This window comes from Salvelinus fontinalis, chromosome 20 (assembly GCF_029448725.1).
Source record: "Salvelinus fontinalis isolate EN_2023a chromosome 20, ASM2944872v1, whole genome shotgun sequence".
Taxonomy (NCBI): domain Eukaryota; kingdom Metazoa; phylum Chordata; class Actinopteri; order Salmoniformes; family Salmonidae; genus Salvelinus; species Salvelinus fontinalis.
In genome coordinates this window covers 13582293-13600359 of record NC_074684.1, presented here as the reverse complement: position 1 = coordinate 13600359, position 18067 = coordinate 13582293, and the positions used below count along the sequence as shown (strand labels likewise).

The 18067-nt window shown below is 40.9% G+C and overlaps 2 protein-coding genes across 5 annotated transcripts in view; one reads left to right on the top strand and one right to left on the bottom strand.

Moving 5' to 3' along the window:
• The first annotated feature begins 2052 nt into the window (after positions 1 to 2052).
• Positions 2053 to 17478, top strand: serpina10a (serpin peptidase inhibitor, clade A (alpha-1 antiproteinase, antitrypsin), member 10a). Of its 3 annotated transcripts, XM_055872466.1 has the most exons (7): positions 2053 to 2197; positions 3976 to 4027; positions 4844 to 5155; positions 5428 to 5709; positions 6182 to 6449; positions 9724 to 9871; positions 16403 to 17478. In XM_055872466.1, exons 3-7 carry the CDS (start codon positions 4867 to 4869, stop codon positions 16586 to 16588), a joined length of 1173 nt encoding a protein of 390 aa, XP_055728441.1. In that variant the 5' UTR covers positions 2053 to 2197; positions 3976 to 4027; positions 4844 to 4866; the 3' UTR covers positions 16589 to 17478. The 3 variants fall into 3 exon arrangements, with proteins under 3 accessions (XP_055728441.1, XP_055728440.1, XP_055728442.1); XM_055872465.1 differs by lacking the exon at positions 3976 to 4027; XM_055872467.1 differs by lacking the exons at positions 2053 to 2197; positions 3976 to 4027 and adding an exon at positions 4040 to 4232.
• Positions 17216 to 18067, bottom strand: part of ppp4r4 (protein phosphatase 4, regulatory subunit 4) — a 126231-nt gene continuing 125379 nt past the window's right edge. For both annotated transcript variants that reach the window (XM_055872454.1, XM_055872456.1), the window contains one exon: positions 17216 to 17874. In XM_055872454.1, coding sequence (XP_055728429.1) covers positions 17829 to 17874 — 46 coding nt within the window. In that variant the 3' untranslated portion in view covers positions 17216 to 17828. The remainder of the gene's footprint in view (positions 17875 to 18067) is intronic.

The following is an 18067-nucleotide window of genomic DNA, read 5'->3' as shown; positions in this document are numbered from 1 at the left end:
CACTTGTAAGCGATGTTGGCTAGCTAAACTCATGCACATGAACAAGTCTTCGCGTCTAACGGTCGTCTCGGGCCGAACTACGCATGTGCAGGCCGTCGAATCAAAGGCACTCCTTCAATATAAAGTCGTTTTTGACAAAAATGTAAACTTGTCAGTTTGTCACTTTCAAGAGGTTGGAGTGATAATATTGTAACGACCCGGTATTGTGTTCTGTGTTTGTGGGTGTGTTATTGTTCTCATGGCTACTAGCAGGGGTTGAATATGTCAGGACAGATGGAAAGGTTGGGGGGGTATGATGGGTAATACCGCGGGATTTGGAAATGCATAAATAGGGATTACTGTCTCATTGTTCTCTCTCTTCTGTTCGTGCCTTGATCTGTTCCTATGAGAGTGACTCTTGACCCGACAGGGTAACATTGTGTACGTTCGGCATTTAGCGGCGTGGGTTGTGGCCGGAACAATAGCCCAGTTTATGAATAAACCTGTGTTCTGACCTGCACACCTAGAGTCCGTCTCTTTTCCCTTTATGACCCAGCCGGGTCATTACAATATGTTCAACAGCTTAAGCCATTGCCTCGAATCTAGTTTGTGTCTTTAGATTTCGAGAAAATGAACATCTAAAGAAAAGTGGTTGATTTCTAAAACCCCAAACCCCGCACTGATTGCTGCAGTCCTAACACGTTGTTTACCCCTCAGCCCTCTTCCTAGGTACATTCATAGCTTTAGGTTGGTTGTTTTTAAGCTCAATTTTAAGATTTCCACCAAGGACGTTGCCTCTCCGATCATCACTCCCCTCGCTTGGGCAAGGGACATTTAAGGTACACTCGGACGTAAAACGTCATTCTATGGCCAAGGGTTGTCTACTTTGACTTTGGACTGCAACCAATGGGACAGATATTTCACCGGATGTATAAATGTGAAGCATTCGGTTGGCGTTTCCATTCATTAGCAAATATTTTTATTAAGATAGGAAGCCCAGTGGCCGGAAGTGGGAGAAGATGTAGCGAGATGGACTTTGGCCGACATTCTGCACATTTTCTCATCGATAAAACATTTGATTTCCATACAGTTTTCTGTTTCCAAACTAAAATCTGTACCAAACAGAGTGGACTGCATTTTATAGACTTTACACTTTGCCAAAGTTGAAAAAAAAATGCTAGTCCTGCGCACTAGGATTAATTTGCTCCCCATTGGAAACGACAGGGTCTGGTCTATCCTGGCGTTGTTATAAAATTATTTGATACCACTGTGAAGCAGGCAAGAATAACTATGTACTTCCGGGTCATGCATTTTTGGAATCCTTCAGAATAAATGTCTAATTAATAATTTGTGCGAAAATGATGGAAAATGTGCACAATTATTTATATATTTCCTACTAGTTATCATACAAAGAATAATTAAAAGTATTTCTATAAGATGTTTTTTTTAAGCCTAAATGGTCAACATTATTTGTTGTGCGTGTACTCCTATCATTTATTGCACTGTACAAAGTTATCTGTAGCTTGTGTCACAGTAAAAGGGGGGTCCATTCTACTCGAGCACTTCTAGTTTCCAAATCCACAGAGTTTACACCAAGAGGAGTGTCGCTGCTCATTTGTCGGCCCATAAAGAGTGGCCAATCAGATTAAATCCAATAATTTTTTCATACTGCAAATACATATTGCACCATACACAATTATGTGTACGTTGTGTCTCTATAAAAGGAGTGTCCATTTTACTACGTCCAATATGAATGGGCTAATTAACAATGGGATTTAAAGTGTTTTCTAAAGTTGATTATTATAAATATGTTATTTCTAATATTGTTATTACTGTTATTATTAAGAGTAGCATTATAAATCATGTTTTATATGTATTACTGTTGTTACCTTGATAACTATCTAGTAATCATCACTTTTAATGCTGTTAAAAATAATGTCAATAGTATAATATTATTTGTGTTATAAAGGCGATTCACTTTATTCCCGTTTTCATATTGTTAAACTGCTAACATTTCGTCATAAATTTGTACGAATTTCTACTCTTTGTATTCTTCTTTGCATGACTTTTACTTTGAAGAAAAATCGCCGAGGTCATGGCCTTATTCTTGCTCGGTCTTGTTTATTCCTGCCTGCGGAACGGAGGTCTTCACAGACGTATTTTATGTTATCTGTGACGTTATCCTGATCAATTTCCAGGCTGGCTTTTTAGTGCAAAAGTAAGTATTCTATCGTCCTTCCTATTTTAAAATATGAGTTGCTATTGTGTCGCATCATCTTCGGTGAAGAAACCCCGTTCGTTACACCCATGCTATTGAAATTGCCTACGCATAATAATATTATTTCCATGTCTCTTGCCATAACTCAAATTGATGTAAATTTTAAAGCTAGATTAGGGTTCCATTTTATTTTATACAACGATATCACGGTGTTTTGATGCACTCTTGCGTAATAGCCGCCTATTTGTCTATTCTTGAATGGTTTAAATGGTTGTGGAATGTGCACATAAATAGCACCCCATCTCCCAAGATCAGGGCCATAATCTGTTAAATCCCCCCCAAAATCAATTCAAAAAGGTACTTTAATAAAGGTCAACGAGCCTGATACAACCTACCAGCCCATCCTATTTATGTCTCAGTAGCTAGGTTTCCATCAATGATTTGTATATACAATAGATGACTGATAGGGGGCGCTGTGTTGAAGCCACCACGCCTCCATCTTGTCAGTCTTTGGAAGCTATATAAATGCATTTATTATTGTCTTCATTCGTTTTTGCCACGTATTATATTACAAACACCTTAATGCATACTTTTAAATTATGTTATGTGTTGCTAAACATACAAAACAATATATAAAGATATTTTCCTTAAAGTCTATATATTTGAGATGACTAATGGTATATGTAATTTTGTTCTTAAAACATTTAATTGAAATAATGTAGAATTACATTAATTCCTATGGAGGACTTTTCCTACTGGGGAGTGCCAATATGGCTGACTAACTGGTGGCTTTAAAGCCTCTCGATGGTAGTCCTTTGTAGCTCAGTTGGTAGAGCATGGCACTTGTAAAGCCTGGGTAAGGGGTTTTAATTCCCAGCACCATCCATACATAAAATGTATGCACGCATGGCGGCAAGTTGCTTTTGATAAATGCGTCTGCTAAAGGGCATATATTATTATTATTATTATTATTATTATTATTATTATTATATTCATGTCCAATACATAGCATCAGCAATCCAGGGTTTATATAAATAATTGGTTTCCATCTGATTGGAGATACATTTTCATACAAATATTCTAAAATCTGCATAGAGAAAATAGTGTTGACACAACTGTGGGAAGCATTAGAGTCAACATGGGCCAGCATCCCTGTGGAATGCTTTTGACACCTTGTAGAGTTCATGCTCCAACGAATTGAGGCTGTTCTGAGGGAAAAAGAGTGCAACTCAATATTAGAAAGTTGTTCCTAATATTTTGTATGGAGGTTGGATTAATACTGTCAAATTATGAAAATGATAATGCCCTTTAAGTGTAAGAGAAATTTATTTTGGCCTGCCTGGTGACATCAGCTGGTGGTAAATTTAGTTTATAGACGAATAAGAAAGAGTTCCAAATCTCTCTGCCAATAACAGCTAGTTTTCAGTTTTCCCTTCCCCACTCAGACCACTCTCAGACATTCCTAGCAAAATTCATAATTGAGAAAATCCTGTTTGCGAAGAAGCAGTTTTTAAAATATTTTTTTACTATTTTAATTTAACAGAATCTCAGTAAGGTACTTAATTGTTACCCAGAAGTGACTGGATATTCTTTAAAAAAGTCTGCATTGGACCTTGTTGGGAAGATTGAGGTGTGCCCGAATACAGAAGTGGGAGCATAGGCACACTCTGGTTGTCTTCCTAACTGCTCTTCTTGAGCGAGGTCCAGCCTGCAGTCTTGTGCCAGTCAGTTGTTTAGGGAATGCCTTGCAGGTGTGCTGATTTAGTAATCCTGCACAGGTGTGTTGGGTGAGCAGAGCTGTGGCAGTCTTCGGCTGGCCTGGTGCTGAAGGTAATGCAGCCTTCCACATTGCTAAACTGAGTGCCACTGTTGACTGTGCTGCAGCCAGTGCCGCTGTCCATAGTGATGCACTGGGAGTCCTTCAGCTACGCCTATGCCCATGTCTTTCACGGTGCCACAGACCTTTGAACAAAAATGAAGGATTTCAGCACCCAAAGAAAATAATGCAGTTACACAGGACAGACTTAGGTACAAGGTACGCATTAAAAAAGTATCAACTGATACCGACTCAATGTAGTCGGAGGTACACTCCGCTGACACTCTTCGCAAGTCAACTCCATTGAGATTTATGAAGTGGAGTTTACTCAGCTACTCTGGACACCGACAGTTTTTTAGATTAGTGACCCTATTTTGTGGAATCAGTTTTTGTTTACAGAACACTTGTAATGAATTTCGGATGACAGGCACCTGAATGACACGCATTTAGGATCCCATACTATATACAAGATCATAGTTGTGGTCCCGAAGCTACTGTAGCACTGTCTGCATTGCCCGTCAAATTTATTATTTGTAATATGTAGGTACTTTACTTTCCTAATAAAATATTGTAATTTTAATAGCCTGTTACATATCGTACATAATTATATAAATATTTAAAAAATAGTGTACCCCAAAACCAAAATTTGTCAAATATATCTCAGCTCGATTTTAGACCATTTGTTTTGTATGAAAATGTCAGGCAACCTTTGATTTTGGAGTGTACTATACCTTAAACGCTAGACAAATTAAATGTTCATGTGTTAGTGTTGAACTTAACTTTCTGAGGACACTTTGCTTAAAACATATATCTTTTGTTTCCATTGCGAGCTGAGAAAAGCGGAAGAAGAACCATGACGTCCAGACTCCTCCCCCTCCTGGCGTGCATCCCACTCCTCGCCATGCCCCTCCTGGCACAGGAGCCCAGCGCTGTGGAAATCCAGGACCTGAGCACCAGAAATGCTGACTTCGCCGCCCGGCTGTACCGTGCCATTGCTAGCACCACTGATGACAACGTCCTTCTCTCCCCATTCACCGTATCTCTGGGTTTAGCTGCATTGATGAGTGGCGCCGACGGCTCTACACGCGAGCAACTCCTTCAGGGCCTGAGTCTGAATGCTCTCAACCACCTAAGGATCCCAGGTATTTAGCCCCGGGAAATAGAGATGCAGACCAGTAAGTGGGAGGGTGATGGTGGGTTCAAATCCCAGGCTAGAGGAGGAAACGAACCAGTAACCGAAGAGTTCCTGGTATCAGATTATTTTGCCGTTGTGCCCTTGAGCAAGGGACTTCACCTCAAAAAAGTTACATTGCTCTGCGGCTGACCCTGTATTGTTCCCATCATTTTTCTGTTTGTTTGTGTTTGTCAAAATAAAAAAATACAAATGTACATTTTCAATTGTTTTCTATGCCAGAACTGTTCCAGAGTGTCCGGGATAGCATGGCCCAGAGCGGGTTTGTGAACCAGGGTATCGGCATCCTTCCCCGCCAGCAGTTCAAAGTGGACTCGACCTACCGAGACGTTGTGCAGACCAAGTATGGAGGAAATGTCCAGGGACTGGACTACAGCGACGGGGCTGCCAAGGACACCATCAACCAGTTTTTCTCCACCTACACCAGGGAGCAGGTGAAGGAGGTGGTCAGCGCCATCGACCCCCAGACCCAGATGATGCTAATCACTGCCGTCTTCTTTCAAGGTGAGGAGTAGGCACAGGGGTTCAGTAGAACATGGTGCTTGCAACTCCAGGATAATGGGTTCTATTACCTGGAACACCCATATGCAAAAAAGTTGCTTTGCTAAATGGCAAATGTTATTGTTATTATTATATTATACAGTATTTTACATCTTATTTTATGACCTTTTGTAAACATAACCATGCCCCCAGGCTGAAGCGCAAAGGGCAGAAGTGTCTGGGAATGAGATTATTGTAAGCACAGTCTGTTTATAAACATATCTTTCCAGGTGCCATTCACTGCCGTTGTTGCATTGAACAAGGCACCTAACATCTACAAATGCTCTATTAGCACTGCTTTGTGGGTGATGCTGTGCTGCTCCCAGCCTTGTTCGTGTGTAAGTGAGGTTGGGTATTGTGACATCAACATGTATTTCAGTTGTGACAGCAACATGTCTCTTTTCTATTTGATTCCCTTTTCTGTTTCTCTCACCAGGCCAGTTTGCTCTCACGTTCAATACCAGCTTCACCCAGGACGAGCGCTTCTACGTGAACAAGTACAAAATTGCCATTGTCCCCATGATGTTCCGCTCCGACAAGTACCACCTGGCGTACGACCGCTCTCTCAAACTGGGTGTCCTGAAGCTGCCCATGACGGGCGGTGCCGCCATGCTGGTGCTTCTGCCCGACGTGGACTACACCTCCATCGACGAGGAGATCACAGGAGAACGCTTCCAAGGCTGGCTCAAACAACTCAAGAGGACGTAGGTTGGATTGGACTACAAAATGGGTTGCTTATATGTAGTTCATGGGTCGTTGAATCTAAAAATGCATCAGATTGTGCTGAAATCGTTTCTGTAGTTAAAAACAAATAAGATTAGCATTCCTGAAACATTATTTAGTTGAAATATAATTTGATCTGAGAAATTAAGCTAATTAATTGCACCCAATTTTGCCATTTTAATTTCTAGGATTCATATAATTTTCAATAAATATAGTACCTAACTTCCGATTTGGACCAAAATTCTTCCTAACTTTGGTAGAGCTCTATTTTCGTCTGGTGTTAAGTCAGCTCAATTTTCAAAGGCACACTAGTTTGTGATTTCGACCTGATAAAGCCAGTGCTCTTCAATTCTCAAACGTTAGTGCCAGGATTGGTAATTGACCTGTCTTATATGAGCGCGCTGATGTGGGAGGGGTGGCAATATCTGAGGTGTGTCCTTAAAAACGTGCGCCAAAGCACCAATTTCAGTATGCGCTGGTGGAGATGTTTAAGACCAACCCGAAAGCTGGTCTTAGCGGCAACGTGGTTAGTTATGCCATGGATTCTGACCACAGAAGCTCAGCCTATCCAGCTGTGATACACAGTGCCCATATGCACATGGAACAAGAAAGATGTGCTCTTTGTGCCCGTAAACCTCGTATTTAGAAACAGAAAAAAATATGTTTTTTGTTGTTATGCCCAATGCATTCACCAAGTAGTCAAGACTATCAATATGTGAGACCGCTTTAAAATTAATCTTTTTAAAAGCTTTAATAAAATATGTAGATTGTCAGCAGAAAAACAGTGATTGGACATCCTCCTTTTTATCTATGCAGGCTATTTAGCCAGCTCCTGTTATTATTTTGGATGTGCGTAAAAACCCCTCCATGTAGGCTATACAGTGCATTCGGAAAGTATTTCAACTTTTTCCACATTTTGTTACTTTACAGCCTTATTCTAAAATGGATGAAATTGTTTTTTTTTGTCCTCAATCTACACACAATACCCCATAATGATGAAGCAAAAACTGATTTTTTTTTTAAACCCTGAAATATCACATTTACATAAGTATTCAGACCCTTTACTCAGTACTTTGTTGAAGCACCTTTGGTAGAGATTACAGCCTCGAGTCTTCTTCGGTATGAAGCTTGGCACACTGGTATTTGGGGAGTTTCTCCAATTCTTCACTGCAGATCCTAAAGCTCTGTCAGGTTGGATGGGGAGCGACACTGCACAGCTATTTTCAGGTCTCTCCAGAGATGTTCAATCGGGTTCAAGTCCGGGCACTGGCTGGGCCAGTCAAGGACATTCAGAGACTTGTCCCGAAGCCACTTCTACGTTGTCTTGGCTGTGTGCTTTGGGTCGTTGTCCTGTTGGAAGGTGAACCTTTGCCCCAGTCGGAGGTCCTGAGGTCCGCGCTCTAGAGCAGGTTTTCATCAAGGATCTCTCTGTACATTGCACTGTTCATCTTTCCCTTGATTCTGACTAGTCTCCCAGTCCCTGCCACTGAAAAACATCCCCACAGCATGATGAGGCCACCGCATAGCTTCACCATAGGCATGGTGCCAGGTTTTCTCCCGAATTAATGCTTGGCATTCAGGCCATAGAGTTCAATATTGGTTTCATCAGACCAGAGAATCTTGTATCTCATGGTCTTAAAGTCCTTTAGGTGCCTTTTGACAAACTGTCATGTGTCTTTTACTGAGGAGTGGCTTCCGTCTGGCCACTCTACCATAAAGGCCTGATTGGTGGAGTGCAGCAGAGATGGTTGTCCTTCTGGAAAGTTCTATCATTTCCACTGCGGAACTCTGGACATCTGTCAGAGTGACCATCAGGTTCTTGGTCACCTCCATGACCAAGGCCCTTCTCCCCACCGATTACACAGTTTGGCCGGGTCGGCCAGCTCAAACTTCTTTTATTTAAGAATGATGGAGGTCACTGTGTTCTTGGGGATTTTCAATGCTGCAGACATTTTTTGGTACACTTCCCCAGATCTGCTTTGCTTTATCTTGGCCAGGTCGCAATTGTAAATGAGAACGTGTTCTCAATTTGCCTACCTGGTTAAATAAAGGTGAAATAAAAATAAATAAATAAATAAATCTGTGCCTCAACACAATCCTGTCTCAGAGCTCTACTGACAATTCCTTCGATCTCGTGGCTTGGTTTTTGCTCTGACATGCACTATCAACTGTGGGACCTTATATAGACAGGTATGTGCCTTTACAAATCAATGTCCAATCAATTGAATTTACCACAGGTGGACTCCAATCAAGTTGTAGAAACATCTCAAGGATGATCAATGGAAACAGGATGCACCTGAGCTCAATTTCGAGTTCATAGCAAAGGGTCTGAAATTATTATGGAAATAAAGTATTTCTGTTTATTGTTTTTTTATACATTTGCAAACATTTCGAAAAACCTATTTTCGCTTTGTCATTATGGGATATTGTGTGTAGATTAGAGATTTTTATTTAATCAATTTTAGAATAATGCTGTAACGTAACAAAATGTGGAAAAAACCAAGCCGTAGTAGGCCACCCTTACCCTACTATAACGAAAGTTGGTTCAACACCAAAGCATCTGGTGTCTTTCTTATCCTGGCCATTCATTAGCTAAGTAGCCTATCCATAAAAGGTTTCTAAATGTTCTACTCATGCATACTCAATTTGGCTTGTATCTGTCACCATTTCCAGAGTGCCTCTTGTCCGGTTACCAGAGGAGTGCTCCTTCAAGCATAGGCTATTCAGATTATTTCAGTCCTATAACGCCATATCAACGGTAGGCCTAGGCTACATTTTGCTTATTGAGAACGTGCCTCACACATACAATACAATTTACGGGAGCTTATAGTATTTTTTATTTGAGAAGTGCAATGCGTAAAGGCCTATACTCGTTGAAGCCAAATGGGTTGTTACTGTAGTTTATGCTATTTAGTAAACTGTAGTATGAATCAACAATGGACTAGGATGAGAATATTCTGTGCCGCCAGCCGAATTGGAGTTGATGAAAAAGGAAGGCATAAATATCATACCCCAACAAAAATGCTAACCTCCCGTTATTGGTAATGGTGCGAGTTAGCATGTTTTGGGGGCATGAAAATACCCTCAAATAAAAGGTGTCAGTCGCCTCATATAAAACATTTGATCTCAAATCCAAAATGCTGGAGTATATATTCTAATAATTTACTCATTTGCTTTTTTAGAACTTCAAACACTCAACCATTGGCCATATGACCCATTCCTAATGATTATGATGTCACTTCCGGTGCTTTGCAGAAGGCTGGAGGTGCAGCTGCCTAGATTTATACTGGAGCAGTCATACTCCCTGCAGAAGGTACTGCCAGGCCTGGGGATCAGCGAGGTCTTCCAGGACAGCGCTGACTTCTCTGGCATCGGTGGGGAAACGGGCCTGAGGCTCTCTGAGGTCAGTGTGTGTGTGTGAGCTGGTGTTTCTCCATTAGTGTGTGTGTGTGTATCCGTCATTGAGTGTGCATATCTGTGTGTTGTTCATCAGTGTGTATGTGTTTCTCCCTCATGCACGTGTCTGTCACAGTGCGTCTCCATATGTCACTTGACGGCCTCTTGCTCAAGTGTTAGACTGAGATAATGGAGGAGTGATAGATACCCACTGTGGGGTGGGTGGGGGACTATAAATAATTTTCGATGCATCCCACTTCCGGGAGTGTTTTAAATGTCCACCTGTGGTTACTTTCTACTGTTTGGGTTAATTGTCACTGTGAAAGGGAAGACAGGAATAGGCATCTTGCTGAAGGCCTGCATTTTGTGGTGTCCTTAATGTCTAAGCAAAGGGCTCTTTGGTAACTTGTGGCCACTGAGAAATACTTTTTACTAACAGAAAATTAAAAGCTTCATAATATTCCCAAAGCAATGTGTCTCATCAGAGCCCCAAGTGAATACAAGTGAGTTGCTACAAAATCATTATAAAGTGATTAAAATAGTAATATATTATGGGATAATATATATCAGTGCTTTCCCAAAGTTAAATTGGCAAACCGATTTCTTTGGTAACATTATTCTCAGAATGTCATGCATTCATTCACAGTAAAGACAAAGCCTTCCAGAGTAAGACAAGTCAAGGTTAGTACATTTAAAAAGGTTAGTACATTTAAAAAGGTTAGTACATTCAAAAAGGTTAGTGCATTCACATCCGGTATGACACGAGGGAGAGTGCGGTTTGTTGTATTGAACATTTTGAAAGTCCCCAAAAAAATGTGGTTACTAGCTACCTTTTGAATTTGAATCCTGTGATGCGGTTAGCCGTAGTTAAAGTATTTACTCCCCTAGACTTTTTCCACATTTTGTTGCGTTACAAAGTGGGGTTAAAATTGATTGTCTTTTTTGTCAACAATCTACACAAAATACTCTAAAGTCAAAGTGAAAGGAAATTTTTATTGATTTTACAAACTATAGAAACACATTTGGCAGCAATTATTTATTTTTGGATGAGTCTCTTAAGAGATTTGCACACCTGGATTGTGTAATATTTGCCCATTATTATTTGTACAATCCTTCAAGCTCTATCAAGTTGGTTGTTGATCATCGCTACACAGCCATTTAAGTCTTGCCATAGATTTTCAAATAGATTTAAGTAAAAACTGTAATTAGGCCACTCAGGAACATTCAATGTCATCTTGGTAAGCAACTCTAGTGTAGATTTGGCTGTGTGTTTTAGGGTTATTGTCCTACTGAAAGGTGAATTTGTCTCTGTGTCTGTTGGAAATCTCACTAAACCAGGTTTTCCTCTAGGATTTTGCCTGTGCTTAGCTACATTCAGTTTCTGGTCATCCTGAAAAACTCCCCAGTTTTTGCCGATGGCAAGCATACCCATAACACGATGCAGCCACCACCATGCTTTAAAATATGGCGAGTGGTACACAGTGATGTGTTGTACTAGATTTGCCCCAAATATAACAGTTTGTATTTAGGAGAAAAAGTAAATTCCTTTGCCACATTTTTTACAGTATTACTTATTGCCCTGTTGCCAAGGGCAACAGGGTGTCTTTTGGGGTATTTAAAAAAATTCTGTACAGGCTTCCTTTTCACTCTTGTCATTAAGGTTAGTGTTTTGTAGTAACTATAATATTGTTGTTCCATCCTCAGTTTTCTCCTATCGCAGCCATTAACTATTTAAAAATCACCATTGGCCTCATGGTGAAATGAGACAAAATGAGGAGATAAAATCCAGAAAATCACAATGTAGGATTTTTTATGAATTTATTTGCAAATTATGGTGGAAAATAAGTATTTGGTCAATAACAAAAGTTTATCTCAATAGTTTGTTATATACCCTTTGTTGGCAATGACAGAGGTCAAATGTTTTCTGTAAGTCTTCACAAGGTTTTCACACACTGTTGCTGGTATTTTGGCCCATTCCTCCATGCAGATCTCCTCTAGAGCAGTGATGTTTTGGGGCTGATGCTGGGCAACACGGACTTTCAACTCCCTCCAAAGATTTTCTATGGGGTTGAGATCTGGAGACTGGCTAGGCCACTCCAGGACCTTGAAATGCTTCTTACGAAGCCACTCCTTTGTTGCCCGGGCGGTGTGTTTGGGATCATTGTCATGCTGAAAGACCCAGCCACATTTCATGTTCAATGCCCTTGCTGATGGAAGGAGGTTTTCACTCAAAATCTCACGATACATGGCCCCATTCATTCTTTCCTTTACACGGATCAGTCGTCCTGGTCCCTTTGCAGAAAAACAGCCCCAAAGCATGATGTTTCCACCCCCATGCTTCACAGTAGGTATGGTGTTCTTTGGATGCAACTCAGCATTCTTTGTCCTCCAAACACGAAGAGTTGAGTTTTTACCAAAAAGTTCTATTTTGGTTTCATCTGACCATATGACATTCTCACAATCTTCTTCTGGATCATCCAAATGCTCGCTAGCAAACTTCAGACGGGCCTGGACATGTACTGGCTTAAGCAGGGGGACACGTCTGGCACTGCAGGATTTGAGTCCCTGGCGGCGTAGTGTGTTACTGATGGTAGGCTTTGTTACTTTGGTCCCAGCTCTCTGCAGGTCATTCACTAGGTCCCCCTGTGTGGTTCTGGGATTTTTGCCTACCGTTCTTGTGATCATTTTGACCCCACGGGGTGAGATCTTGCGTGGAGCCCCAGATCGAGGGAGATTATCAGTGGTCTTGTATGTCTTCCATTTCCTAATAATTGCTCCCACAGTTGATTTCTTCAAACCAAGCTGCTTACCTATTGCAGATTCAGTCTTCCCAGCCTGGTGCAGGTCTACAATTTTGTTTCTGGTGTCCTTTGACAGCTCTTTGGTCTTGGCCATAGTGGAGTTTGGAGTGTGACTGTTTGAGGTTGTGGACAGGTGTCTTTAATACTGATAACAAGTTCAAACAGGCGCCATTAATACAGGTAACGAGTGGAGACCAGAGGAGCTTCTTAAAGACTAAGTTACAGGTCTGTGAGAGCCAGAAATCTTGCTTGTTTGTAGGTGACCAAATACTTATTTTCCACCATAATTGGCAAATAAATTCATAAAAAAATCCTACAATGTGATTTTCTGGATTTTGTTTTCTCATTTTGTTTGTCATAGTTGAAGTGTACCTATGATGAAAATTACAGGCCTCTCATCTTTTTAAGTGGGAGAACTTGCACAATTGGTGGCTGACTAAATACTTTTTTGCCCCACTGTAAATGACATAATATACAATGGAGAAAACTTTGATGTACCTTAAATAATATCATGGGTGGAAAACCCAATTCATCTTCATTGTTCATTGTTCATTGAAGTTGATGGTTCATTTATAACAAAACCTTGCGATATAGCCAGTCATTTCAATGACTATTTCACTTGTAAAACTCCGTAGTGAAATGACAACATTGAACCATCACAGTATTTTTGAACAAGCTATCTAATAAGGAAAGAGAAGGATTGCTGTTTTGAATTTGGTCAAGTTAGTGTGGGAGAGGTGGAAAAACTATTGTTATCAATAATAAGCCACCAGATATAGACAACCTTGATGGGAACCTATTGAGAATGGTAGCAGACTTTATTGCCTCCGCTATTTTCTATATTTTTAACCAAAGCATAAAGGAGTGTGTGTGTGTGTGTGTTTAACTATACTTGTGGGGACCAGAAGACCCCACAAGTATAGTGAACCAGAAACAAATTGACCAACTGGGGACATTTTGTTAGTCCCCACAAGGTCAAATGCTATTTCTAGTAGGTTAAGGCTCGAATTAGTGTTAGGTTTAGAATTAGATTTAGCTAGGGTTAGTTTTAGTTTTAGGGTTAGGAGATACAGTTAGGTTTAGGATTAGATTTTGGGTTTAAGGTAAGGGAAAATAGGATTTTGAATGGGACTGAATTGTGTGTCCCCACAAGGTTAGTTATACAAGACTGTGTATGTGTCCACAGGTGTGGAAGGAAGCTTAAGTAATTCCACTGCCTAAAAAATAGTAAAGCACCCTTTGCTGGCGGTAACAGCCCCCCAATCAGTTTTCTGCCTGTTCTTAGTAAAATGATGGCAAGGATTGTGTTTTGCCAAAAACAATGCTATATTTACATCAACAAATACCCTTCAATTCATTACAGTTTCATCTCTTATCAAAATGAAAAGAAACCAATAAATACATTTACCCAATAAATGTATGTAAAATGCAGTTTCCCCGACCCTGACTTTGAATACCAGTGCTGGAAGACCTAAACCAACTGGAGTTGTACTTAAAGGGTGGGACCATTGAGCAAGTTGAAGAAGCTAAACTCCTAGGTATAACATTGGATGGTCAATTATCATGGTCAAGTCATACTGACAAAAGTGGTTGTGAAGACTGTCATAAAAAGATTTTATGGATTTTCTTACACAAACCAACTGTAGTAGTTGTTCAGGTCTTGTCCCATCTTGATTACTGTCCTGTAATATGGTCAAGTGCAACGAAGAAAGACCTAGCAAAGCTGCAGCTGGCTTAAAACAGAGCAGCACACCTTGCCCTTAACTGCACATACAGAACTAACATCAACAGTATGCATGTCAGTCTTTCCTGGTTGAGGGTTAAACAAGAGATTAACTGCTTCTCTTCTAGGTATGAGAAATATTACTGTGACAAATTTCAGATTGTCTGCATAATCAAATAAAATTCAGCTCAAACATCCATACCAACCCCACAAGACATGCCACCAGGGGTCTCTTCCCAAGCCCAAAACGAATTCACGGCAACGCAGTTTTGTACAGAGCCATAATTGCATCGAGATTCTCCAATTACTCAAGCAAACAGTAAAATGACCTGTAAAAAAACGGATTAAAAAACAACTCATGGAACGGCGGGGACTATAAGGACACACACACAAAAACACACATTTGTTTTTGCATTGTTTGTACATTCGGAATTAAGACCCTTTGACTTTCCTTATTTTGTTACGTTACAACCTTATTCTAAAATTTATTTACATAGTTGTATTCCTGATCAATCTACAAGCAATACCCCATAATGACAAAGCAAAAGAAGGGTTTTCAAAACTTGTGCAAATTTATAAATAAATAAAAAACATTACATAAGTATTCAGACCCTTTACTCAGTACTTTGTTGAAGCACCTTTGGCAGCGATTACAGCCTCAAGTCTTCTTGGGGATGATGCTACAAGCTTGGCACACCTGTATTTGGGGAGTTTCTCTCATTCTTCTCTGCAGATCCTCTCAAGCTCTGTCAGGTTGGATGGGGAGCGTCGCTGCACAGCTATTTTCAGTTCTCTCCAGAGATGTTCGATCGGGTTCAAGGCCGGGCTCTGGCTGGGCCTCTCAAGGACATTCAGACTTGTCCCGAAGCCACTCCTGCATTGTCTTGGCTGTGTGTTTAGGGTCGTTGTCCTGTTGGAAGGTGAACCTTCACCCTAGTCTGAGGTCCTGAGCGCTCTGGAGCAGGTATTCATCAAGGATCTCTCTGTACTTTGCTCCGTTCATCTTTCCCTCGATCCTGACTAGTCTCCCAGTCCCTGCCGCTAAAAAACATCCCCACAGCATGACGCTTCCATCACCATGCTTCACCGTAGGGAGGGTACTAGGTTTCCTCCAGATGTGAAGTTTGACATTCAGGCCAAAGAGTTCAATCTGGGTTTCATCAGACCAGAGAATCTTGTTCATGGTCTGAGAGTCTTTAGGTGCCTTTTGGCAATTTCAAGCGGGCTGTCATGCGCATTTTACTGAGGAGTGCCTTCCAACATCATGGCTTGGTTTTTGCTCTGACATGCACTGTCAACTGTGGAACCTTATATAGACAGGTGTGTGCTTTTGAAATCATGTCCAATCAATTGAATTTACCACAGCTGGACTCTAATCAAGTTGTATAAACATCAAGAAGGATCAATGGAAACAGGATGCACCTGAGCTCAATTTTGAGTCTCATAGCAAAGCGTCTGAATACTTATGTAAATAAGGTATTTGTAATTCATTTGCCAAAATTTCTAAAAACCTGTTTTCGCTTTATCATTATGGGGTATTGTGTGTAGATTGACATATTTTTTTATTTTTTTGTCAATTTTAGAACAAGGCTGTAAGTAACAAAATGTGGGAAAAGTCAAGGGGTCTGAATACTTTCCAAATGCACTGTATATTGTTGTATTTTACATTTGTGTGACTTTCCTCGTCTATCGGTGTTTTGTTATTTGTCATGTTGTGTTTTTTGTGGACCCAAAAGCTAATGGGGGATCTAAATAAACAAGGAAGCTGCCTTTTCGAAAGGCCATCATTAGGCTTCCATCAGCTTCGTGCTGCCAGTTGTCAATTAGCACTATTATGCCAACTCCTTTCCACTCTTTGTCAATGTCATAACAATGGCAATTGGCTTGACCAGGATACTGGACAGCAATGGATTAGGCAAGAGCACAAACAGATCTGGGGCCAGTTGGCAGCATTATTCCCTTTCCTGACATCTTAACCATACAATCCTTTCTTAGCTTTATTCTGTGGTTTCAGGTTGTGCACAAGGCGGCCATCACCGTGGACGAGACCAGCAGCACCGGGAATGCTCATGCCCCGAACATCTTCGCTAGTCTACCTCCTCGGCTCACCGTCAACCGGCCTTTCCTCTTCCTCATTTACCACCAGGCCACCAGCAGCATTCTCTTCATGGGCAGGGTGATCGACCCCACCAAGAAGTAACTGCAACCGTAACCATTGTGTCATATAGGTGTTTGTGGTTGAGTAATAACACTGTAACTAATGGTCTTGTCTGCCTGTATTGTCCTCTTATAAACACTCAAGTTGCAGGGCACCATAGGAGTCTGTGTAGATAGTATTAATGCATCCTTTTGGTGATTTACTTGGTGAACTATAGGTCATATTCAGATATAGTGACACGAGGTCAGATTGCAATTGGACAAAATGTCTAGTTTTCAGTATTTGCATACCAATATGCTGAGCAGTTATGTAATTGCCTTCATCTTAAGTACTACTCTCCATCTCTTTTTTTCTCCCTCCCTTTACGAGGCTTAATTTGTCATTTTAAGGGCGTTGAACATGTTTAGCCTGCTGTACTCTAAAATTATAACATTTGCACTATGTAACCTATAGGGACCAATTGTGTTTAAAACAGAACAAAGGACTACGGGACACAGATTAAGCCTAGTCCTGGACTAAAAACGACTTTAGGAGATTCTCCATTGAACATGCTTTTTAGTCCAGGACTAGGTTTAATCTGTGTCCGAGAGAACCTGCCCCAAAAAGTAATTCACTGACTTATGCTTTATATTAGAATAAGAAAGTAAGTAAGTTGAGCTCATTATCATGTCACATATTCAACACAGGTTTATTGATTGGGTGGTGAGGGTTGGCATGGGTGGATCACTCAGGCGCTTCAGAGGCACCAGGCACAATCTCATTTGTGGGATGGAGAAATTCCGGTACCAATCACAAGTGTTGGATCATTTGGTCTTCAAATAGCCATTTGGGAAAATATAAAACATAAGATAAGAGACTTTTCAAAGCATGCTATAATACAGAAAATAATTGCCAATAAATAAAGGTACAAATAAAATGCATACTGTTACATATTTTGTTTGTAATTACTTATTTTTTGTTGAATGGAACGAGTTACGAGTATTTGTGGAATAAGGCAGAGATGGGTTCGATGTCTGTTCTGTTTCCCATTGGCGTAATTAAGACTCCGGACGTCTTTCCCCCGCAAGCCAATGTTGAAGTGTTTATTAGGGTTTGTTTGTCATTTGGAACCTGAAGCAGGGGGAGGACAGATGCACACTTTTGACAACTTGAGATAGATGAAGGAGGATGACCATCGGAGCAGGGGTGTAGTGGTCGTGGCCACCCGGTTCTTCACAATGCCTTGACCTCAAGGTCATCGCCGGGGACTAAGGGGTCTGTCATCGCCCCCATATAGCCAGCTTCACTCCCTCCCCGACTGCATACCGAAAGAGTTGGACTTCCTTTGTCTGGAAAACAGAACAGAATACAGGAGGTGCAGGTAAGCATTGGGCAAACAAGTTAATAAGTAGTAAACAAGGAGTGACCTATGCCAAATCAACCCCTAGCTCCCGCCCCTACATACGAGTTGGGCAGTTTCTCCTGGCAAAGGCTGGTATGAGTGCAGGTTCGGATTATTTGAATCGGGGGTGTTAAAGCTGA

Coding starts and splice junctions, on each gene's coding strand:
- serpina10a (XM_055872465.1), top strand. CDS start 4,867: ATGACGTCCAGACTCCTCCCCCTCCTGGCGTGCATCCCACTCCTCGCC. Junction 5,156..5,427: donor CAACCACCTAAGGATCCCAG/GTATTTAGCCCC, acceptor TTTCTATGCCAG/AACTGTTCCAGAGTGTCCGG. Junction 6,450..9,723: donor CTCAAACAACTCAAGAGGAC/GTAGGTTGGATT, acceptor GGTGCTTTGCAG/AAGGCTGGAGGTGCAGCTGC.